Source organism: Panthera leo, chromosome B4, assembly GCF_018350215.1.
Source record: "Panthera leo isolate Ple1 chromosome B4, P.leo_Ple1_pat1.1, whole genome shotgun sequence".
NCBI lineage: Eukaryota > Metazoa > Chordata > Mammalia > Carnivora > Felidae > Panthera > Panthera leo.
Genome location: NC_056685.1, coordinates 62,354,856 through 62,379,913, shown reverse-complemented (window position 1 = coordinate 62,379,913; position 25,058 = coordinate 62,354,856). Strand labels below are relative to the sequence as shown.

The 25,058-nt window shown below is 40.1% G+C and overlaps 1 protein-coding gene across 1 annotated transcript in view; it reads left to right on the top strand.

The window, feature by feature from the left end:
* Window positions 1-25,058, top strand: part of TMTC1 (transmembrane O-mannosyltransferase targeting cadherins 1) — a 273,311-nt gene that overhangs the window by 129,682 nt on the left and 118,571 nt on the right. Inside the window, exon 8 of the mRNA XM_042946180.1 lies at window positions 15,284-15,473. Coding sequence (XP_042802114.1) covers window positions 15,284-15,473 — 190 coding nt within the window. The remainder of the gene's footprint in view (window positions 1-15,283; window positions 15,474-25,058) is intronic.

Genomic DNA, 25,058 nt, shown 5'->3' with positions numbered 1-25,058 from the left:
TCTGCCGCTCCCTAGGGAAGCTCTCTTCCTAGTGCAGCCCCTGGGTTTTATGCTGCTTGCATTTTAGAGTCCCACCATCTAGAATGACTATGTCAGTGTAGGCAGAAGAAGAGAGAGTTGGAGGGTCCCATACATCTTATGTTGAAACTTTCAAATACATAACAGTAGAGACTGCTGTAACAAACTCCCATGTTTGTTCCCATCACCCAGTTTCAGCCTTTATCAACTGTGTTCAGCCTTGTTTCATCAAACCCCCCACACTTACAACCCCTCTCCATTTTCCCCAACCATCACCAAACAGTTCTGAGACCAGTCCCACATATAATGTCAATTCAGTTATCATTATTTCAGTGTGTAGTGCCTCTAAAACATATTTTAGTCCATTCAGGCTGCTCTAACAAAATCCCATAGACCGGGTGGCTTTTAAACAACAGAAACGTATTTCTCTTAGTCCCAGAGGCTGGAAGTCCAAGATCAGGGCACTAGCATGATCATATTCTGGTGAGAGCCTTCTTTCTGGTTCCTAGTCCCCTCCTGCTCACTGTGTTTGCTCATGGTGGAAGAGGTGAAGGAGCTCTGTGGAATCTCTTTTATGAGAGCTCTAATCTTAGCTCTTTTTTTTTTAATGGTTATTTATTTATTTTGAGAGAGAAAGAGTGCACACAAGCAGGGGTGGGGGGGGGGCAGAGAGGGAAAGAGAGAGAGAGAGAAAGAGAGAGAGTCCCAAGCAGGCTCTTCCCCGTCAGTGTAGAGTCTGACATGCGGCTCTGTCTCATAAACCGTGAGATCATGACCTGAGCCACAATCAAGAGTCAGACACTTAATTGAGCCACCCAGGCACCCCAGGGCACTAATTTTATTTCTAGGGACTCTATCCTTTTGATCTAATCAGCTCCCAAAGGCCCCACATCCTAATACCATGACATTAGGGATTAGGTTTCAACATATTACTTTGGGACGGGGGTGGGGGTTCACCCAAACATTCATACCCTAGCAATAGAATGTCTTTAAAAATATAACCACCAGGGGTACCTGGGCGGCTCAGTCAGTTAAGCGCCTGACTTCAGCTCAGGTCATGATCTCACACTCCATGAGTTCAAGCCCCGCGTCAAGCTCTGTGCCGACAGCTCAGAGCCTGGAGCCTCCTTTGGAATCTGTGTCTCCCTCTCTCTCTCTGTCCCTCTCCTACTCATGCTCTGTCTCTCTCTGTCTCTCAAAAATGAATAACTGTTAAAAAATTTTTTTTTAAATATAACTACCATATCTAAATGATATCCTAAAAATATTGTCATTAATTCCTTAGTATCATCAGGCATTCATTTAGCCACACACCTTATCAACATCATTTAAGCTTCAAGAGATTCATGGCACCTGTGCCCCAGGTACTGGGAAATAGAGTCTCCTCAGTACTCAGGGGAAGGAGAATTAAACAGACTTAATGAGTACATAGCTTTGTGTCTGATATAACCTGTGATGGTATTTTCTTAAAAAAAAGAAAAGAAAAGAAAATCAAAAACATGTTAATAACATGTTCTTTACCCCCCCCCCCCCCCACTATAATCGTGTATCCATAACGATTCTCAGGCATGTTTCCTGAACCACTACAACAGAACATCTCAGAGTCTTGGGGCCCTCACAGCCCCCCATCCATTTCCTGTTTGCCTGTGACATCTGTTTCCCAGTCTAAGCCCAACCCATTCATGAAGGCTCAGGTAAGTGCTAGCTGTTGGCAGGAAGGTTTCCCTGATAGAAAACTCGTATGACTGCCCACCTCCCACAGCCTGTACATTTAGTTATTTCTACCAGAGCGTGAACTGCTTCAGTAAGATTGCTCCTTTCTTGACATTTAGGACTTGGTGTGTTGACTTAGAAGGGAGAGGGAGCCTCGAGCCTGGCAGCTTTGCAGTGGGAGCATTTGTCAGAGGAATAGGTCTAGGGTAGGTGGCTGGGGTGACTTCGGGGCTGGTGTCTTCCATTCAAGAAGAGAGGTGACCACTTCATAGAAGTAGGTATCAGGAAGTTGGATAGGAGAGTGTTCTAAAAGCAGAGTTGGGGTACGGAATAGTTTTGCTCATAGCCCTGTGAGCAATGGCTGCCTTGGTGACTCCTAACGCTATTTCATTATCTTACTAGGCTTCAGCTCGGAGGCTGGCACAAAATCAATCTTGAGTGTATTGTCGAGTGGATGAATGGTGGTCCTGGTTATAGCACCCAGTGAAAGGAGTGAGCCTCGTTGAGGTGCCTTCTGAGGAGATTGTTGCACACCTGGTAGTTCCCTTCAGGAACACGAGAAGTGTGGTTGTAATTATCAGTTGCAGCCTCCCCCCAACTCAATGCCTTGTTCAATTTTCTGTTTTCAAAAATATCTGTAAGGGTTTGTTTACTTGTAACTTCGTACAAGCAACAAAATGTTTCCTTGAGAATGATGGGATTTATGCTGTGGGGTATCTGGTCAATTTGCGTGATTACACATAACACAACAATACAAATACAGCGTGGTGGCTCTGGCGTTAATTTTCATCTCCTTCACTGTGAGGTGGTGAAGCCCTTAGCCAGGAGTGTCTAAGGGAACTCGCTCTGTGGGACCCTCTGTCCCCCTCCTGTTTGTCAGCTTGGCTCTCCTACTTAACCTCCTGTGCTTTCACAGTTCTTGCACTTTGAACGTCTAGAAAGCTTGGCTATAGCTGTGACTTTTTAAACCACTTTATAGTTCAGGAAATTTTGCCTTCTTATGTCCAAATCCCTCCATCCCTCCCATCCCACATGGAATTTCAGTGGGAACAAGGGCCAGAAGGTGAAAGAGAGGGAGTAGAAACAAAAACACATTCTAAAACAGAGGGACAAGAAATAAAAATAAAAATAAAAATAAAAATAAAAATAAAAATAAAAATAAAAATAAATATCAGGTTAGTGATTTGGGAAATTTGAGGTTGGAAAATTTTGTGATTGGATTTCAGAATGGAAAGTGGCTAGAGCCAAGGATTGAGTTATGGGTTTGTAGCAAGAATCCTGAAAGAAAAGTTGAGTATGGGAGAGGTGAAGGATGGGGCTGAGGGCCAGTGTGATGTCTAGATCTGCACTGGCCACTACAGGAGCCACGAGTCACATGAGGGTACTGAGCACTTCACATGTGGCTAATCTGAATTGAAATGTGCTGTGATTAAATAAAAGTCTATGTAGGATTTTGGAGATGAAATCCTGTAAGAAAAAAAGAAAGTACAATATAATTTTTATATTGATTATATGTTGAAATGATACTTTGAGTATATTCATTGAACAAAATATATTACTAAAATTAATCATGCTTGATTTTACTCTGTGTAAATTTTACTCTCATAGAAAATTCGAAATGATGCATGCTTCTTTGTATTTCCGTTGGGCAGCCCTGGCCTAGAACCAGCACTGGGTCTCTTCCGGAGGTCTCTTCCTCACAGGAGGACAAAGGATGGGTGGGGTGGCGAGGAGTAAACAGCGTGTGGAGCCCACACCACACATTCCACAGCCTTCCTCTGCCTCTGGTTTGGGTGGTTTCTTTCAATCTGCCAGCTCAGCTGATTCTGAATGGTGGGAGGATTTGTACTGTACTCCACCTTTGAGTGTGAAGGTTCACTTAGAATTTGAGTCCCATCTGAACAAAATGTCCTTTAGAACCCAAGACCGTGGACACTTATGATGCTTCTTGTAAATTACCACCGAAAATTGTGCCCTGACTGCAGCCATCCAGGGCCTTTATGATTGTACTCCAGCCGGATTGCCAAACCTGCATGTGTCTCCAAAGCACCTAAGAATCACACTGAAGTATCAATTCTGGGGTTGATTCTGCTTCAAATGCCCTAAGATTCTGCTTCAGTGGTTTCAGTGCACTTGCATTTGAGAAACGATGGAAGAGGTTTTCGTGCAATTTGTTCCAGCACAGAATTGTCTTTTGGCCCAGGATTTACTCATCTGTTTACGGAAGTCTCTTCAGAAATGTGATACTTCGACATTCAATCTTGTAAATCTTGGATTAAAAATAAGAACAAAAGCCTGAGATAAGTATGGCTTCTGCATAGGGCTGGAGCCTGCGGAAGAAATAACGTAATGATCTGCTATTAAGGCCCCTCTTGGTGGCTCCTGCCTAGTAATTGGTTTTCCATCCACAGACTGGAAGGGGACAGGAGGTAAAGCCATGTAGACTTGATGGAGGAAGTATTGCCTTTATAATATTGTAAATGGTTGTCTTTCAAATCCAGGAAATAGATAAAATGGGATTTTCAGTGAAAGACTATAAAGGCCCCCTATCAGCATCATGTATTTTCATGAGGTGTGGTCCTGGATAAGCAAATAGAATGTATCTACTTAAGTGGGTAGATCTGTTTCTGCTGTTCAGAAACATAGACAAAGGCTTGTATTACTTTGTAGGAAAACATCAAGATATAAAATAATAAGATGAAGGTAGAACTCAGCATCTTCTTTCTAAAGAAGCTTCTTTTTTTCTCTTTCCATTTTTTCAGTTGGTAGTTTTAAATAGGCACAAACAAAACCTTAGGTTTTGATTGTTACAGTCTTAGGGCACTATGCCGTCCTAATCTTTATAGCTCTCTCTAATGTAAGGGCTACTTCGTAATAAACTCTGAACAAATTGAATTAAAATTTAAATTATCATTTTAAAATGCATTGTGTGTTCCAGGTGAGCTATGCAAAATGAGATGCTCTGTTCTTGGTTTAGCAATTAGCAGGGCCTTGTTTTTAGAAGGTCTTTTTTATTTTTTTTATATATTTTTTTAACGTTTAATTTATTTTTGAGACAGAGAGAGAGACAGAGCATGAATGGGGGAGGGTCAGAGAGAGAGGGAGACACAGAATCTGAAACAGGCTCCAGGCTCTGAGCAGTCAGCACAGAGCCCGACGCGGGGCTCGAACTCACGGACCTCGAGATCATGACCTGAGCTGAAGTCGGCTGCTTAACCGACTGAGACACCCAGGCGCCCCTAGAAGGTCTTTTTTAAACGAAACTGTGTGTGTGTGTGTGTGTGTGTGTGTGTGTGTGTGTTTTAAAATGAAACTGAAGTCATTCTGATATTTAAATCAGTGATTACCAAACTAGGGTGAATATCAGAATTACCCGGAGAAGTATTTACAAGCAAAGACTTCTAATTCATGTCACAGAAATTCTGAAAGAATTAAGTGGGTAAGAGAGTCTTGATTTGACCAGCAGCCTAAGTGGTTCTGGAGGCAGGTGTGTCGCCCTCTTTGAAACCCTCAGGTGTAAACTATGTCCTCTGTGGTTGAAGACCTCTCTGCAAGGAGACTCTTGTCTCCATTATGGATTTTGTATTACTTTCATAGAAAGTAGCTTTTTTTTAGGAGGTTGCCTGGGGGGCTCAGTCAGTTGAGCCTCTGACTTCAGCTCAGGTCACGATCTCGCGATCTGTGGGTTCTAGCCCGGATGGGGCTCTGTGCTGACAGCTCGGAGTCTGGAGCCTGCTTTGGATTTTGTATTTCCCTCTCTCTCTCTGTCCCTCCCCTGCTTGTGCTCTCTCTCGCGCGCGTGCTCTCTCTCTCTCTCTCTCAAAGATAAGTAAACATTAAAAAAAAGAAAGTAACTTTTTGGGATGAGAGAGGTTATCAAGGCTTTGAGAGTAGTTTTCCCAAGTGAAATGACTCTATGTAATAGTAGTTGACCTAATTTATCTTGGACTCTGGAATGAAGGAGAGAAATACAAGGAAGAAGAAAGGGTGGCAGCCAGAAGGGGCAGCTTATGGAGGTAGCCCACGTTACCTCTAGGTTGTTGGAAATTGTTGGTCTGGATCACTTATTGATACTTCACTATAAGGGGCTCTTGGGTGGCTCAGTTGGTTAAGCTTCTGACTTCAGCTCAGGTCATGATTTCACGGCTCATGGGTTCGAGCCCCACATCAGGCCCTGTGCTGACAGCTTGGAGCCTGCTTCAGATTCTATGTCTCCTTCTGTTTCCCTCCCTCCCCAACTGAGTGAGCGACTGCTCTCTCTCTCTCTCTCTCTCTCTCTCTCTCATAAGTAAATAAACAAACATCTAAAGACACACCAAAAAACTATACAAGTCTTTGGGCATCTGACTCTTGATCTTGGCTTGGGTCGTGATCTCATGGTTCATGAGTTTGAGCCCTTTGTCAGAGCCTGCTTCGAATTCTTTCTCCTCCCTTTGCCCCTACCCCACTCATGCTCTCTCTCTTTCAAAATAAATAAACAGAAAAAAAAATAAATCTACATAGTGTTTCCATTATAATCTTAAATCCCTGAGAAGCTGATAAAAATTGAAGAAACAGTTCTCTTCTTTTTTCCTAACATTAGAACATAAAGACAAAAATTGCTTTTCATAATGAGTAAAATGTCAAGCCTCAGCTTTTTATGTAAGGATTCTATTTCTTGCTGTGTGGTGCTCTGACAAACATTTATATCAGTGCAGTCATCTGTTTACTGTGCTGTAGCTGGGATCACACACTGGTTTTAAGTTTTTGTCAGCCCCGCTTTAACCAAAAGTTAGAGTTTTGGTTGTTTGTTTGTTTGTTTGTGTTATATAAAAACTGAAGTTCCTCTGGGCTTCACTGTTCAAGAAGTAAGTCAGGGTCTCAGGCAGGCTCTTCTCCATGAAACGCCAATATTTGATCCATTATATCTCCCTTCTGTTCTCCCTGTTAATAAAGATGTGCTAATGGAAGACTGTATGATGCAGGGGGGTGGGGGGGGGTGGGGGGGTTCCATGTGAAGTCCCCAAACAGTGTCTTGTGTATAGGCTCTGCTGTGGGGTTGCTGCAGGACACTGAACAAGTCACAGCCTCCTTTAGGCTGTTTCCCAACTGCAAAAAACGAGGGTAATACCCACTTCATAGAGATTGTGTTGGGATCAGCTAATCCTTATATGCAAATACTTTGAGAACTAGAAAATGCTGTACATGTTTAAGGGAGTTTTAATGCTATTGGATGTGGTTCATTAGTATACCAACAGAATTCTTGTATGGAAATCTGGAAATCTATGCCTGCTGCATAGTAAGCAGTTAGTACATGTTTGCTCAGTGGAAGGCAAACCTGTGCTCGATGAGAGAAAGCATGTTGGTTTGAAATAAAGGTGTTTGTTAAATGCTTTACAGAAAGAAACAGACCTTAGGTAAGAAATGAACCAAGTATTTATTTTGCAGAAGGTGTTATTTACTTCTTTTAAATGGGTGTACGGGTTAGAAGTTGTTGCTGACAGTTTTACATGTTGAAATTCATTTTTTCTATCCTGATGAAGCTGTCTCTGCTAATAAGAAAACTGTATTAATGGCACATTAAAAAGGTCAGAGAGACTTAATGACATTTCAGATTCACTGTATCGTTTATCCATGGTAACATGAGTTCTCACTTAAACTATATTCGTTGCAGTTGAATGTAAAATAAGAAAATGTAAGGCTGGCATCTCTTTTTAATGATGCTTCTGTGGCAAAGGAGAGGAGGTGTGTTTAGTCATACATTCCTCACTATTTGATGGTATGCCATGAGCTATGCACTGAGGGGGTAGGGAGACACAAAAGCAGAATCTCCAGTTTGGACCCTTTAGCTACTTACCTGGACAACTAGAAACCCAGCAGGTATCTTTGTAGGACCATAGAAAACTGTGTGGTTGCCTCAGGCCAAAACCAAAAGTATAAAACGGGAATATTTTCAGATTTTTAGGTATTATTTTAATATCAGGTTAATGTTTTAAAACCCACAGAATCCATCCATTTGAAGAGCTAGGTGCAGGAGAAATAGCTACCCACAAGACACAGCCCGGTCCCCCAGGAGCTTCTGCTTTGCTGAGAAGACAGGCACGTGAACAGGCAGTTACCGGGCAGTATGGGGAGTATGTGGGATGGCAGTTTGTGGGAGCACAGAGAGGGACCCACCTGGCCTAGCAGTGGGCTGTGACAGGGCAGGTTTGTCAGAGGACGTGACATCCTCACTGGGACCGGAAGGGTCAGCGGGGGCTGGAGTTCAGCGACTTGTAAGAGTTGGTCCCAGAAGGTGAGGGGAGTTGACAGGCACTGCTCTCAGGACCTGGACACCAGAGAGAGAGCCGTGAAGACTGTAGTGATAAGTGTGTGAGGACAGGAGAAAAGGAGAAGGGGCTGCCCTTTTGACCATACTCCAGCCTCAGTTCCGAACGGGTGCAAGAAGCCCTCATGTGACAGAGGGAAGCAGGGCAGCCGTGAGGAAGGCCTGTGGCCCAAAGGGAGGGTAGGGTGCTGCCCTGCTTTCCCGTATGCACCTGGTTTGGGTTTGTGAGAAGCCTGGTTATACTCTTACTTTCCTGTCTTTAGATTCTTATGCGAATTTAAAAAATAACCCTACCGTAAATTGAGGTGCTTTGATTAGACCATTGGTTCTTTTAATACAGGAGAACTTTAAAAATAAAACACAAGAAGGTATGAGTCATTTGGACCTCTTTTCTGATTCACCATTCGGAAATAGGCTTGCTGTTTCTCTTCCCAGGTGCTGAAGCAACAAGTACTGAGTGGTACTGCTGCTGGGCCTTGGTCCCAGAATGCCTGGAAGGTCCTGGCACCTTCTACTCTGCTGTTACGGAGGAGCAAGGGGATGAGGGGACAAACCACCATCTACATAGTCCATGTTGCTGGGGTTGCCTTGTGGCTTTCTGCCCCAGCCCTGTGTCACAGGGGCCAGGTCCTCCTTCCAGTCACCCTGCCCTTGTCTGTAGATGATTTCCTTGATTTCCTTTTCTTCAGTGTCTTCTGTTTTTGTTCTGTATTTTGGTCTGTGTTATGGCCTTGATCCCTGTTGTTGCACTCATTCTTGTCGCTGAATAGATTTCCTTTGAATGGATATACGACAGTGTATGTATATGTCCATTTTATTGTAGATGGATATCTGGTTATCTCTGGTTTGGGGCTGTTAAGAAGAGTTGCGAGCAATGTAATAAATGTCTTTTGGTCAACATCTGTCTGCAGTGCTATTGGGTATGAACTCTGGAGTAGACTTGGTTGATCATCCGTGCATTTATTATTAGGCTTTCACAAAACTCCCTGCAGTTCTCCAAAGTGGCTTCATCAATTTACAGTAGTTTTTCAAAGTTCCAGTTTCTGCACATCCTCCCCCAACACTGATGTGATATTTTTCATTTTAGACATTTTAGCTGGAATCATTTTATAATTTTTTATATTACACATTTTTAATTCTACTTTAGTGTGACCCATATTCTTTAAAAAAAAGTTTTTTGAATGTCTGTTTATTTTGAGAGAGAGAGAGAGAGAGAGAGAAAGAGAAAGAGAGATCGTGCACAAGTGAGGGAGGGGCAGAGAGAGAGGGAGACACAGAATCTCAAGCAGGCTCTGGGCTCTGAGTTGTCAGCACAGAGCCTGATGTGGGGCTTGAGGCCATGAACCATGAGATCATGATATGAGCTGAAGTCTGACACTTACCTGACTGAGCCACCTAGGAGTCCCAATGTGATCCATATTCTTAACTCTCTGCAGAAAGTGTCATGTTCATTTACAACTTGAAGCCATTTGGTGGCCCTGCCTGGACTCTCTGTCTCCCATCTTTCCACTTATTTAAATTCTCCATAGATTCTAGGATGCCATTTAAAAAAATTTTTTAATGTTTATTTATTTTTGAGAGAGAGACAGAGACAGAGCATTAGTGGGTGAGGGGCAAAGAGCGAGGGAGACACAGAATCCAAAGCAGGTTCCAGGCTCTGAGCTGTCAGCACAGAGCCTGACGCAGGGCTCGAACCCATGAACTGCAAGATCATGACCTAAGCTGAAGTCGGATGCTTAACCTACTGAGCCACCCAGACCCCCTTAGGATGTCATTAATCCTTTGTTTTTCATTAATCTCTCATTTCTTAGAACTCCATTGAAATTGTACCTTTATATTTCACAATTACTCAGCCATGTAACACGTGTTTGCATTCTTACTACCAATGCTGAATGTCCTCCTTTGGAGGGCAGGGGACTAGATCTTATTACCCTTTGGCACCTAGAAAAGTGCACGGAGTAATTAGTCAACATTTATGAAATTCCAGTGAAGATGTCCTGTCTATGGAGAAGGGTGGTACAGGAAGTGGCTTTCTTTGGCTAGTTCTGGAGAAGGTAATAGGTAGGAGAAGATCCTAATGATAATAATAAGCCGGTTATGCCTGAAAAAGGCCTGTTGTTACTGCTGGGGCACAGCAAGACCGTGGAGACCCTTTTGAAGCACCAGGGGTAATTCAAGAGTTGAAAATAGGGGACAGTGTAGGGACAGGTAAGACGGATCACCAAAACCTAGGGCTAGAGGCACAGTCTGGGCAATGAGGGGTATCACTGTGGTGGTAGAGGTGGTTTATACTGACGCTGGTATATCGACAGTGTTAGCCAGTGTCCTTCCCAGGAGGACTCTGTGTATACAGTAGGCACAATGTCCTGTACTTATGAAACAATGGAAGGGCTTTTTTGGTGAATGAGAAAGAAAGATCCTTGGAGCAGTAACATTTTATATAAAACAAGCAAGGGCTGTATATTTGTGCTTGCAATGCATGATTTTTTCATCTGTACCTATCATACACATCTTCCTAGGATAAGGAATTATGTTAGGCTCGTGTTATTTCTTAGCCAAAAAGGTTTTTTCGAAGGCAAAGAACAGATTCCAGGTATGTTTTTGCCCTTGCAACACTCTCATTTTTTTCTTGGTGAAAATGAAGATTTACATTTTCAGGGCCACCCAGTTTCCTTTGGTGCCATTTGATACATGCCAGCTCCCCCAAAGCCTTTTCTTCCCTTTCACATATGTTTCCTGGCTTGCCGATGCAACTACATGACTAAATTGTTCAAGCTGAATCCCTGTGTATTCCATCCATTTTGTTGGCAAGATATTCTAGCGGCTTTCCTCCTGTTAGCAGCATTCGTGGTAGAAGATTGGTGAATAATTCATTTTGGTTTTGCTCCTGCTTTAAAAAAAGAACCCAGCAGGGCAGAGAGATTCAACAGATTATTTCATTTTTAAAATTTTAGCAGAAATAAACAAGATGATTAGTTTAAAATGTAATTCATAGTCAGTGAGTTAAAAGACTTGAGTTGCTGATTACAGCTAGTTCAACTAGCCCCCTAAAATGTAATTAGCTTTTGGCATGATTCCAAATGGCTTCTTTACACTTAAATTTGCAAAAAATTTTCTGACGCTGTTTCAGTATTTCAAATAGTTTTCAAAGAGTTTACTAGCAACATTGATCTGAATTCATATGCACTAGGTGATGTCTCTTGAGTTTCTGGAGACAATACATATGTATTAAAAGGGGTAAGTTAACAGTGTTGACCTTCCTAGTGTTATAGGAGGGTAAGTTGCTTTTAGGTTTGTGGTTTACTTTACTTTTTAAATGTATTTGGGTTGTAGCCTGTGTAAAAATATTTTTTTAAAAAATCCAAGTTACAATACTGAGATTATAACTGAAAAAATATTATTTATTATTTCTTTTCTGTTAATATGGCATTGCAAGTCTAGAAAATATAAGAAACTGGAGACAACTTGCAGGGTAAGACCAAAATGTGAACTTCACAATTTAAATACAAATTTCCACATTAGCATTTACAGTTATTCCTTCAAGCTGCCGTTAGACATAAGAAAGTATTCTTGTTGCAATTCTGTTGCCTTTTTCCACAAGTTAAAAACTAGTTGTTATTATGGATAATATCAAATATGTACAAAAATAGAGCAGAGGGCATAAAGAACCTCTACACACCCATTAACCAGTTTCAACAATCATAACTCATGGCCAGTCTTGCTTTATTCCTACCCCCACCCTCTTCTGTGCCCTTGCCCCCAGTCCTTCGTTTTGAAGCAAATCCCAGGCATCATCTCATTTCATATGGATATATTTTAGTATGGGTTTCTGAAAGGTAAGGATCCTTAAATTATATACCATTATCACACTTTAAAAATTAACAGTGATTCTCTAGTATCATATTTCCAATCAATGCTTCAAGTTTTCCTGCTCATAAGTGGGTATTTTTAGTAATGGTTTGTTTGAGATAGCATCTAAACAATGTCTGCACTTTGTTTGATACATCTCTTATATCTCGTTTAACTTTTTTTTTTTAATGTTTATTTTTGAAAGAGAGAGAGACAAAACATGAGCAGAGGAGGGGCAGAGAGAGAGAGAGAGAGAGAGAGAGAGAGAGAATCCAAAGCAGGCTCCAGGCTCTGAACTGTCAGCACAGAGCCCAATGTGGGGCTCGAACTCATTAACCATGAGATGCGTGAACTGAGCCGAAGTCAGATGCTTAACTGACTAAGCCACCCAGAATCCCTCTTATGTCTCATTTAACTTACAGATGCCCTCTTCTTTCTTCCCTCCTTCCCCCCACCCCTGCCCCTACTACAATATATTTGTTGAAGAACCTGACATCATTTGTTTTGTAGAATGCCAACTTTCTGGATTTGTCACATTGCAGCCCTGTGGCATTACGTAACATGTTCTGGTGTTCTTTGTATTTGATGTAAACTGGTAATAAAGGGCTTGCTCAAGTTTAATTTTCTTTTCTTTCTTTCTTTCTTTCTTTCTTTCTTTCTTTCTTTCTTTCTTTCTTTTTAGACAAGAGTACTTCATAGGTAGTGACATATGTATTCATCAGGAGGACATCTGGATGTTAATCTCCCTCTCTATGATGTTAAAATTGGTTAGTCAGCTTTAGGCACCTCATTTATCCTGATCCATCCATTATGAAGTATCCTATCAGCTCATCACCTAATAATTTTAGCAGCCATTTATAATCATTGCTGCTAATTATTATATCAAGCAAGAGAGATACCATTTTTAAAAGTAATTTTTAAGACCTGGAGAGTAACTGAATGACAAAATGTTGTGATTTTCCTAAGTTTGATGGTTCTGCCTTCTCTTTTAAAACCAAGTCACAGAGAATCTTTCCTAAAGTAAGAAGTAGATTGCATCAGCTTAGAAGCTCTGTGAAAAAACAAAGCCCAAAGTGACCCAATCATCCTCCTGTGGAGTTAGTATTCTCTCAGGAGACAGTTTCTCAGCCCCAAGCCTAAAAGGGATAAGGCAGTATTTTTGTTTTTATTTTTGTCAAATAACAAAGCTTGGACTTCATCAAGCTTTCAGTGTATACTGCGCGATTTGTACGTTAACATTTTATTAAAAATACCAACAGAGAGGAAGGGGTTGGAAAACACCATTGGAATATCCCCACTCTTTCAACCCAGTTCTCTGTTGGGGTTTGAGTGTTGGGGCAATGAGTAAAGCCTCATCCCTGAGCCTCACCTGGCTATCATTGATGACTTTTTTACTGCCAACTTTGGAGGGAAAGGAGGAAAGGGAAGAGGATGAGTTGGCAGGGTCTGAGAAGGCTGTTCCCAACCAGTAGCTACTTGCTGAGAGGAATTCAAGATGAAGTAATCCTCTACTTTGGAAGCTAACTTAGAAGTTATTTGAGCTAATCTCTTTGCTAATCTAAGAATCTCTCCAAGAGTTCAACAACTGACAGAAGACTTACCTTCACATTTTATACTGTTTCAGTGCTCATCTCATTCTGCTTCTTTAATTTTGTATATCTTGTTTTCACTACTGGATTATATATTTTGTGAAGACGAGGAATATATCTAATTATTCTATTTAACCCTATTTAATATAGGGTGTCAAGCAGAAACACAGCGGTTAAAGCAGTGAAAATAGATTTTATTCAGTAACTGCTGACAGCAGAGGAGAGAGCTGAGTGCCATTCTCAGTTGTGCAGAGGTGATTGGGCATTTTAGAGGGAAAGTGAGAGAGCAGGGCAAGCTGGGACTCAGAAGAGGCCAAGAAGTGGAAAATTACAAAGGAATGGTCATCTAAGTGCATTTAGGCTGGCTGTGTCTGCTGGCTGGCAGTTATCCTCTTGCAGACACAAGGAGGCAGGCCCTCTCCTTCCTGATGATTGCATTTTAAAGGAATGGCTCTCAGGTCCTTGAGAAAGACTTGTGAGTGTAGGAGATACGTATTCACAATTGTGAACCCTTTGGAGAAAATGATCTGAGACAGAGAGGTCAGAGGCCTTTCGTCAGGTATCAGCTAGAGCCAATAGTAAATTCTCCCGATGGCATTGAGCTTTCTCAGGCCACGGTTCTAATGGGGGGCAGGGGTCCTCCTGGGATGAGCCTCACGTCGCTAGACGCCACGCTGGAGTTTGGTGTCTCCTGGTGCACAGGTTTGCGTGAAGTTTGTGGTGTGCTGAAAGTTCTGCAGTTCTCAAGGGTCTAGACCACCACTTAATGAGTTTGTGTTGACTGAACACATGTAAATAAATTCAGGTTTTGTTTTTTTTTAATAAATTCACATTTATTTTTATTTTTATTTTTTTTTTAACGTTTATTCATTTTTGAGACAGAGAGAGACAGAGCACGAATGGGGGAGGGTCAGAGAGAGAAGGAGACACAGAATCCGAAACAGGCTCCAGGCTCTGAGCTGTCAGCACAGAGCCTGACGCGGGGCTTGAACTCACGGACCGCGAGATCATGACCTGAGCTGAAGTCGGCCGCTTAACCGACTGAGCCACCCAGGCGCCCCAATAAATTCACATTTAAATCAATTCCATTTCCTCTACCCTGAAAAGGAATGGGGTCAGTTGGAATGCTTTTCACCTTCTCTTAGTGCCTAGACACAGCCAGGAGACCGGAGCACCACCTGCGTTTGTTATCTTCCTTCCTTCCCTGGGTCTAACTGGCCGTTCTCCTTCGCAGGGATGATGGCTGTACTTCCCTTTTCTTGAAGCCTAGCACCTTCACTTATGAATAAGAGACTTCATCTCCCTACCATAGATATTCTGATTTTTTAAAAGAAATAATTCAGTATGGATCAATCTGTTATAAAGATGATGACATATTTTACTACCTACTGCAGTTTTCTGAGCACTTTAAAAAAGGACAGTTTAAATGTCTCTTACCCAGGGAATCATACGCAGCAGGACAGCATTTCTGTCGTAAACTTTCATCAGACTTCTCCTTTTTGGCGTTTATCTCAGGTTGTAATGTATTTATATATATATGATAATTTTTAAATATATGTCATGGAAACTGTCTTTACTTGTTCACTTTTTAAAGACCAGCACCTACCACAGTGCCTGGCACTAGTAAATCGGTTTAAAAATGATCTACTTAATGACTAAATGAACGGCCTTCCACCTTACTTTGTCTTTTCCTGTAAGACCCTGTTGACAGTATACAAATGCTGTTTAATTAAACTTTGGTAAATGAATGTTAGTGACATCTCATGGACCCTGAGTCGTGTTTCAATGATTCTTCTTCTCTTTGTAGGTTCCTTACCTACTCCTACCTCTTGGCCTTCAACGTGTGGCTTCTGCTTGCACCTGTTACCCTGTGCTATGACTGGCAGGTGGGCAGTATTCCCCTGGTAGAGACCATATGGGACACACGGAACTTGGCCACCATCCTTCTGGCAGTTGTGATGACCTTACTGAGCCTTCATTGTTTAGCAGCCTTCAAGGTAATTTTCTTAAGATCCAGATGAACTCTCAGCATTTGAAGACAGATACTCTAAACTTACTTAATAGTGCCTCCCCCCACAGGGGTCTGGGTCTAAACTCAATCTACTCTTTTGTCTAAAAACCTGAAAAATTTAAATTTTTCTAGGTAAGTAATATATGTCTTAAAGACCTTAGTAGACTTAACAGATCATGGCCACCTTAATTATATGATATCTTTTACTGTTCTACCAAGCCTGTAGAAATTGGATCTGAAATTTAATACTTGCAAACAAGAAACTTTTTTCCTGCTATAGTTGACTAATTTTTGAAGTAACTTGTTTGATTTCATGTAATGATAAATGAGATAATGATAATATATTCATAAGTGCTTAAAATATGGTTAAGATGCTACTCCCACTAATGACTGCCTGACTGCCTGAGTTGGTTGGGTGATTCTCACTTCAAAAAAAATGATATAAAGCTGGAAAAAAAATTACCAAATGCAACCGTTTCAAAAATGACCAAAGACAGCGACTGCCTTAGTTGGTTGGGTGATTCTCACTTCAAAAAAAATGATATAAAGCTGGAAAAAAAATTACCAAATGCAACCGTTTCAAAAATGACCAAAGACAGCAAAGAACTTGAAAATGTTTACTTATGAAAAACTGCTACTGCATTGGATGAGATGCTTCTTGCCCAAGGGTCTTCCCATCCCCACCCTACTCCGTTCCACACACACCCCCACCAGCTGGTGTGAAAGAAACCAGAAATTTACTGGTTAGAGGTGGCTGATTTGGTTTGGGAGCATAGCACAGCAGCAGAAAACTTAAGGGGGACTTTTGGAAACAAGAGAGCTATAGAAGGGCTGAGGTAATATACTCTGCATGCATTCGTGGCTGGCTGCTAAACAACGTGGGCCTCCCCAGGGAGCACAAGCAAAATTGAAAGCCTGGGGAGACTTATTTATTTGCTGCAAATTTGAATGAATTTTTTAACCCATACACGGGTTGGTCAGCAGAGAGGGAAGCTTCATTGGCCTGAATTGTCACTGTATAACCTCTGTTGAAATCACTGGCTGATCAAAAAGCTGTGTAGGCACAAGAGAGATTCCCCCAGAGATTCGGGCAAAAGAAAAAATAAAAAACTGAGCAAAAATTTCAGCTCTCTGCAGAGGAAGTAGATTTTTCATTTTGAGTCTAGGCAAATTCATTATATATTAAAACAGTAAAACCAGCAGATTTCAGTCGAACAGAATGGAATATAGAGTCACTACAATGTATGACACACAATGCCTCGCTGTTTTTTTTTTTTTTTTTTTTTTTTTTTTTATCAGAGTCTGGACATGTAAAGGAGCAGGAGAGTGTGACTCAAACTTGGGGTGGGGGGTGCTGGGAATAGTAAGTAGAAAACAGAATAGAATTGAGAATCCAAAGATAAGCTCACATTTACATGCTCTTGATTTTTGACAAAGTGACCAAGATAATTCAATGGGGAAAGGGTAGTCTTTTAAATAATAAGTACTGAAATAATGGAATATCAATAAGGAAAAAAATGTGACATTAACCCTTCCCTCATACTGTATACCTATAAATGAATTCTAAATGGCTCGTGGTCTTAAACAAAAGAGTTAAATAATACCAAAAATTCTAAAAGGAAATAGGAGAAAAATCTTTGCAGACTGGGGTTAAGCAAAGATTTCTTAGGACACGTAAAGTACAGACTATGAAAGAAAAAGATGACAAATTGAACATCATTAGAATTAAAAATTTTGCTCATCAAAAGATAATGTTAAGTCACTCAAAAGACAAGTCACATTGGGAGAAAGTGTTTGCAAAACATATCTACGAAGGACTTGGATCTGGGATATTTAAAGAGCTCTTAAAATTTAGAAATAAGACAAATAACTCATTAAAAATAGGCAAAAGATTCAGAATCTTCACAGAAAAAGGTATGCAAAGGTTAATAAACATACAGAAAGATGCTTAGCATTATTGGTCATTAGGGAAATGCTAATTAAAGCCACAAAAAGATACCACTGCATATCCACTAGAATGACTGCAATTAAAAAGATTTATGAGACTATGGGAGGGAGGGGAGGGTGGGTGATGGGTATTGAGGAGGGCACCTTTTGGGATGAGCACTGGGTGTTGTATGGAAACCAATTTGACAATAAATTTCATATATTAAAAAAAAAAAAAAAAAAGATTTATGAGACTAAGTGTTGGCCAGAATGTGGGTCAACTGGAACCCTCATTCTGATGAGGAAAATGTTGGCAGTTTCTTAAAGAGTTAAATATGAAGCTAAGCAATTCTCCTCAAAGAAAGATAGAAAGAGGTCCATATGAGTCTTGTAAGTAAGTATTCATAATAGCTGAAAAATGGAAACAATCCAGTGGATCTCAAAATGTAAATGGGTAAACTTAATATAGTAAGTTATTCAGAAATGTAAAGGAACAAATAATTTACTTATACATAAAAAAACATATGTGAACCTCAAACATATCTTAGTAAATAAAAGAAGCCAGACAGGAGTGCCTGGCTGGCTCAGTCTGTGGAGCATGTGACTCTAGATCTTGGGGTTGTGAGTTTGAGCCCCACATCAGGTGCAGAGTTTACTTAAAAATAAAATAGTAAAAAAAGAAAAGTCAGACCTATAAAACTACTACTGTAAGATTCCGTTCATACAAAATGTCTGTCATTGTAATTCTACCTTTTCTAGAATTGCCTAGAAATGCCTAGAGAAGGCAGAATTATGACAAAATATGTGAGAATGGGAACTGAAAAGATGTGCAGAGGGGGATGTGGCTGTAAAAAGACTTAAGGGGACTTTTTAGGATACTGATTGCTTTTTAAAAATTTGATTGTGATGGTAGTTGCTAAACGACCTATGTTCACCAAAACTCCCCAAAATAAATATACATGCAAAATGGGTGAATTCTGTTGTATGTGGACTATATGTCAATAAAGCTATGTTTTTTAAAAAGATTAAAATGTTACAAACATCAAAAGCAGGAATGAATACAGGACTATTGAATATAAAACACAAACACATGATCCTGAAAATTTGATGAAAAATATGTTTGAATATTAAAACTTTTTTTATATTAAGGAGAAATTCACACAACACACAGTTAACCATTTTTAAGTGTATAATTTAGTGGTACTTAATGTATTCATCATGTTGTGTAACTATCAGTTCTCCCTAATTTCTTTTTTTTAAATAAGTTTATTTATTTATTTTGAGAGAGACAGACAGTGCGAGTGGGGGAGGGGCAGAGAGAGAGGGAGAGAGAGAGAATCCCAAACAGGCCCCACGCTGCCAGTGCAGAGCCCAACCCAGGGCTTGAACTCAAGAAACCTCCACCTCGGCTCATGACCTGAGCCAAAACCAAGAGTCAGACTCCCAACCAACTGAGCTACCCAGGTGCCTCCTGCTCTCTCTAATTTCAAAACGTTTTCATTACTTCACTAAAAGCACCAATCACTCCTAACTCTCCCCTTCTTATCCCATGGTGAACTCTGATCTGCTTTCTGTCACAATGGATTGGCCCATTCTGGATATATCGTGTAAAAAGAATTATACAATATGTGACCTTCACTTTGCATAGTATTTTGAAGTTCATCCAAGTTGTGGCATATACCAATACTTAGTTCCTTTTAATTGCTGAATAATATTCCATTGGCTATATATACACCACAAATTGTTTATCCATTCATCTGTTGATGGACATTCAGGTTGTTTTCACCTTTTGGCTATTATGAGCATTGCTGTATTACAACATTTGTGTACAGGTTTCTGTGTGGACATTATGTCTTCATTTCTCTTAGATATGTACCTAAGAATGAAATTGCTAGGTCATATGGTAATTATGTACTTAACTTTTTGAGGAACTATTTTTCATAGTGGCTGCACCATTTAATTTCCTACCTGGATTAATGGAACAAATGGTTCCTACATATCCATGCTTGTTATTTTCCATTACTTTGTTTAAAGGCATCCTAGTGGGTAAGAAGAGATATATCTTTATGGTTTTGATTTGAATTTCTTTAATGGCCAATGATGAACATCTTTTCATGTGCTTATTGGCCATCTGTGTATCTTTGGAGATATATCTATGCAAGTCCTTTGCTTGTTTTTCAGTTGGGTTGTCTTTTTGTTGTTGAGTTGTAAGAGTTTTTTATATATTTAGGATATTAAATCCCCAACAGCTAAATGATCTGCACATATTTTCTCCCATTCTCTAGATTGTCTTTTCACAGTCTCAGTAGTGTCCTTTAATGCACACAAGTTTTTAATAATGTCCAATTTCTTTTCTTTTTTTTCCTTCTCCCTCTCCCTCTCTCTCTCTCTCTCTCTCTCTCTCTCTCTCTCCCCCCCTCTTCCTCTCCCTCCCCCTTCTTCTTCTCCTTCTTCTTCTCCTCCTCCTCCTCCTCCTCCTTCCCGTCCTTCTCTTCCTTCTCTTCCTTCTCCTTGTTACTGATTGCTTTTGTTGTCAAACCTAAGAATCCGTTGCCAAAGCTGAAGTCATAAAGATTTATGACTCTATTTAATATAAGAATTTTATAGTTTTAGCTCTTATATTTGGGTCCTTGATCCCTTTTGAGTTAATTTTTTTATATGTAGTGGGATGGGAATTGAGCTTCATTTTTTTTTTGCTGGTAGTTATCCACTTATCTCTGCAAGAAACTCTTTTCCCCCCAAACACCTTACCTAAAGTAATCCACTTCCTAATCATTTTGTAAATCAAGTTGATAAAGCAAGTATGGTATGAATAACTATCCTCAAGAAACTCTAGCATGCCAATTAGTTACATAAACTTGAGCTCAAATTTCACCTTCTTGGTAAGGCCTACCATATGTACTCTATTTAAAATGCAATCATATACCCTCCACTCTTCTCTCTTTTAACTTTTTTCTTCACTATACTTCCAATTTCTAAAATGCTGTATAACTTTGTTATTTTATGTAACGTCTCTTTCCAACTCGAACGTAAGCCCCATGAGGACAGAGATTTTTTTTTCTCTTTTGTTCACTGCCACATTTCTAGCATCAAGAGCTTGCCACATCCAATATTTATCACCTAAATTTTCTTGTTTTTGCTCAGTATATATCATCTAAATGAATAAAACTATAAAGAGTTAGCAACTCTGTTCAATTATATTTTGGAATGCAGAACTTTTTTTTAAAGGCTATAAAAGGACGACACACAATATGAGTATGAACTGTTTGGGGTCATGATGAGGTTTGTTTTATTAGAATCTGGCCTTAGCTCATAGTTTGACATGCCTGCCATATTGTTATTGATGTACAGGAGAAAATGTAGTAGAGCACTGGCTTGGTGTGTCAGTAAGGGTTTTCTCCCAACTGATTAAAGGTAGTATTGAGTATTCGTAGGCTGTCATCTTGGTCAGGTGTATTAAATATGAACCTCCATGATGACAATGGACCCCACACACAGGCGAGCCTTGGCCCTCTCGAGAGTGTCTTTGATAACAAAATGAATGAATGGAAACTTCTTTGGAAGGCTATTAATCCTTTTCTTTCATGGAATTTGTTCCAAAATCCCTTTAATGCATCCGGAAAAAAAAATTAGCAAAGCATTCCAGCTGTGGAAATAGTAAGACTTAGCTCTTTGATGGTGGCTTTCATCTTGAAAGTTCTTTGCAAACATTAACTGAAGCTTCTAGCAATTCTTGGAGGCCACTACACTTTGTACATTTTCTTCTTTCATAGTTCATACACAGAGGTTTAGCATCTAGCTCATATTTGTGCTCTGTTCTTGATCTGCTTACACACTAGAAAGTCTTAAAAGTCAAATTCTTATGCTAGTTAGTAAATAACCTCTTAAAATGGGGATAATGCTAGTTTTTCAATGTGGTGATCAGTTACTAAGGACATGATCTTCAGAGCTCTGACTCCAAGACAATAAACAGTAGGATTAAGCTTTTATGAAAATAGAAGTCCTGTTTTATGGATGTTTTCCTGTGCTAAAAGAAAACAATGGATAAAATGTTTGTAATAATGGCAGCAAAAGAAACATGGCATTTTCCATCCAGAGTATTCCCAACTGATATGTGTATTGCATCTCTATGTGGCGGGGGTTGAAATTATTTTCAGTGTTCTTAAATTTTGAGGTAGTGAGGCCATATAATATATTACTGGTGTGTGTGGCAGGGGCGGGGGAAACATTGGATAAAGAGGCCTAGACATTGAGTCCAGGAAATCGTGGACATTTTTTTTGTTTTGTTTTGTTTAATTTTCACCTCTAATTCTCAATTGTACAACAGACACCCTGGCTTGTATTCAGGGAGAATATTTTCTTTTCTTTTCTTTTCTTTTCTTTTCTTTTCTTTTCTTTCTTTCTTTTTTTTTTTTTAGGGAGAATATTTTCTATTTAGCTTCACAAATTTAATTCTCTTAATGTTGATTGAGTAACTGTTAGTAGGATTAGAGCAGTAACAGAACAAAGATCTTGTCTACTTAGAGCTTATATTTAAATACTTAAAATATGTCACTCTTTGCGAGGTGTTGATAAGCATTCTGAATGAGGTCAGGGCTGGCGTCTCAGATAAAGTGACATTTCAACAGAGACATGAAGAAAGTAAAAGAGTGAGCCATGTGGCTATTTAGGGAAAAGCATTTCAAATAGAGGGAAAGCAAGTGCCAAGGTCCTGTGGCAGGAAGAGTCCTGGAGCGTTCACAGAACAGCCAATTAAGCTGACACGGGTGGCACAGAGTGGGCCAAACGTAGAGCCAAATGAAATGATGCCAAAGAGGTGATGGAGTGTGTGTGTGTGTACATAGGATTCAGCCTCTATCTTTTAAGTCTCTGACTACTTTCTCCTCTCCTGCTGTGCTTCTTCTACTTGGCCTGTGGCTATGTTGACAGTCAGGTGGGTTTTGTCTGGTTTTCTTCTTCTGTCATCCTACTTCGTTGTTAACCAGGGTTCTGGAGGAGGGGGGCGTAATCTACCCTGTTACAGTTATATTGACACTTATTTGACGATTTTAACCATTGACTTTACAAAGCTAAAAATTAACACTTGTAATGAATAAAACAGCAGGTGTGTTACTTCCCAATCCCCACCCACCCTGCTCCCCAATCCCACCCTCTATAGGCCTTCTTTGAACATTTTGTTCTTGTACATTTTTACACTTGCTGAAAACAAAAACAAATTCTTTATGCAAGTAAGTTAAGTCATATGCCATTACAGATTGCAGACTCTTCCAGGCCACCTCCACACGCAGTCGGGAGTATTCCTGCAGGAAGCAGCTCGAAGAGTAGATGTTCGACTTCTGACACACTCTTGTCTACTACTGAGTGGGAGGGCTAGGACACAGAAGCTAAAGCTAAGCTTTCTTTCTGTAGCAGTAACAGCGGGATGAATTTAGAGATTGTTTCTAATCTGCTCTGATTTCATGGCATAAGACATACCAAGTACATATTTCACTGTACTCAAGGAGTAGTTTATTATTTATCATAAAAGAATATACTTGGCATCTTTGCAAATTTAAATGTAGAATTTGCCGTATTCTGTGCCTCCCCTCCATCTCCGCCTCCCATTCACACCCTTTATTCACCAAAAATGCATTTGAACTTACATTACATGACGTACAGAACAATCTACAAATTCATTATTGCATTGAATTCTTTTTAACAGTGAACTTTAAAGTGAACTAATTTGCTCTTACTCTTTGTGTTGAGGGTAATCACTCTGTTGGGAAGTATGTATAGTAGAGAAAGAGTGTTTAAACCATGAAGGCTTATTATTCTGTTCTTTTTTTGTGTGTGATGAATAGTGACTGTTTATGCACCAGGAGAACCATAGGCTGAAAATGCACCTAGGTTTTTCATTATTCCTCTTACAGACTATATGTTAGACTGTTGACTTGCAATAGTGATGTATATCTGGAAAGCAGCCCGTGTAATTTGGATTGTTTAAAGGAATCAATACTGTTGGTCCTACTCTTTAGAGTTGCCCTTTTCCCCTGCTCTCTAATGTGATTTCCCTGCATTACAGAGGAAATATCACTAAATCATATTTAAGAGTAATTTATTTGTTATTGATTCTTCATTACATTCTCACAGGGTGTCTAGACATTTTAAGCTATTTTAAATATCTTTTATAATCTTGTGGCAGACTTGTAAAAGTAAAACCTGAAGAAAAAAGAGAGAATTTAGTGATACCTGACTTTCCCATAATGACCTCAACCATGAGATGCCTTTAAGAATGGACATTAGACAGTGGAGGTCCCCTCTTCCAGGTATGTGGCTTTCAGGGCTGTGTTTTCGTTTATTTGTTCTGTTTGTTTCATTTTTAGTAGAGGTCACAGTTTTTGTCCCAGTCTGTCTATTCCCAGTCTTACACATCATTCCCTTGCAACCAACATAAATCATAGGCCATATCTCTGAGTCCTGGAAAACAAGTAAAATTCCTTTAAAAAATTTTTTTTTATGTTTATTTTTTTTGAGAGAGAGAGAGCAAGTGAGCTCAAGCAGGGGAGGGGAAGAGAGAGACAGAGACACAGGATCTGAAGCAGGCTCTAGACTCTGGGCCATCAGCGCAGAGCCTGATGCGGGGCTCGAACTCATGAACAGTGAGATCATGACCTGAGCCAAAGTCAACCACTTAACTGACTGAGCCACCCAGGGGCCTCAAAACAAGTCAAATTCTTAAGTCTACATGGGGACAAATCTATAGCCTGGCCAGTGGAGGTGACCTCCAGTGACAGCTTGGTAGAAATGGGGGGGCATCTCTTCATCTACAGAGGTGGCTATGTTTATCTCGGGACCGCCCTTCATGCCTGTCCCCCAGCCTTGCCCTTGATTAACCTCTGTGCTAGTCTGTATCACAACCTCCATCAACATTCTCAATAACATAACAGATAGATATCCAATGGACAAACAGATTGTGAGCCTTAGATCTTTCATTGAAATGCCCACGCATCTCAACAAAGAGGTAAGATTAGAATAAGAACCGCTTTTGGAGAGTGATTATTTACTCATTGACATTCTTACCTTTTTTCAGAAAGAACTGAAGCAGCTTATAATTACAGTACAGTGGAGTAGACCAGGAGATGGAAAAACTGTTGTGTGTTTGTGTGTGAAAAGAACTGAATTGTAAATATTAGGAGCTTCACTGTCCATCACAACTATTCACCTCTGCCACTGTGGACTGTACCACCACAGACCCATGCAGCTGAACTGAACAAGCTTTCAGATTTCTGGATATTGTTTTGCATTTAGTTCAGCCGGATAATAGGTTAAATTATCATGGTGCATGGGTCACTGTGGAACAACTCTTTTAAATTCCAGAGTAGCCATTATGAAACCTGGTAAAATAAGCATCTTGTTTTAATATGTCAAGTGGTAAAATAAAATTGAACTTGAGGAATGAAGATTGCATTTAATGGTGAATGGCTCTGAGCCATGATTGATTTTTTTTTTTTTTTTCCTTCTGGCCTACAGTTCTCTTTTCTGTTCCCATTTTCTGCAGACTACCATGTTCTCCATCCTTTTCTATCCTCAATTCATGAAAATCCTCTTCATACTATTATAGATCCAGTCTTTCTAGCCCATTTACTACCCATCCAGTGTCCTGCTT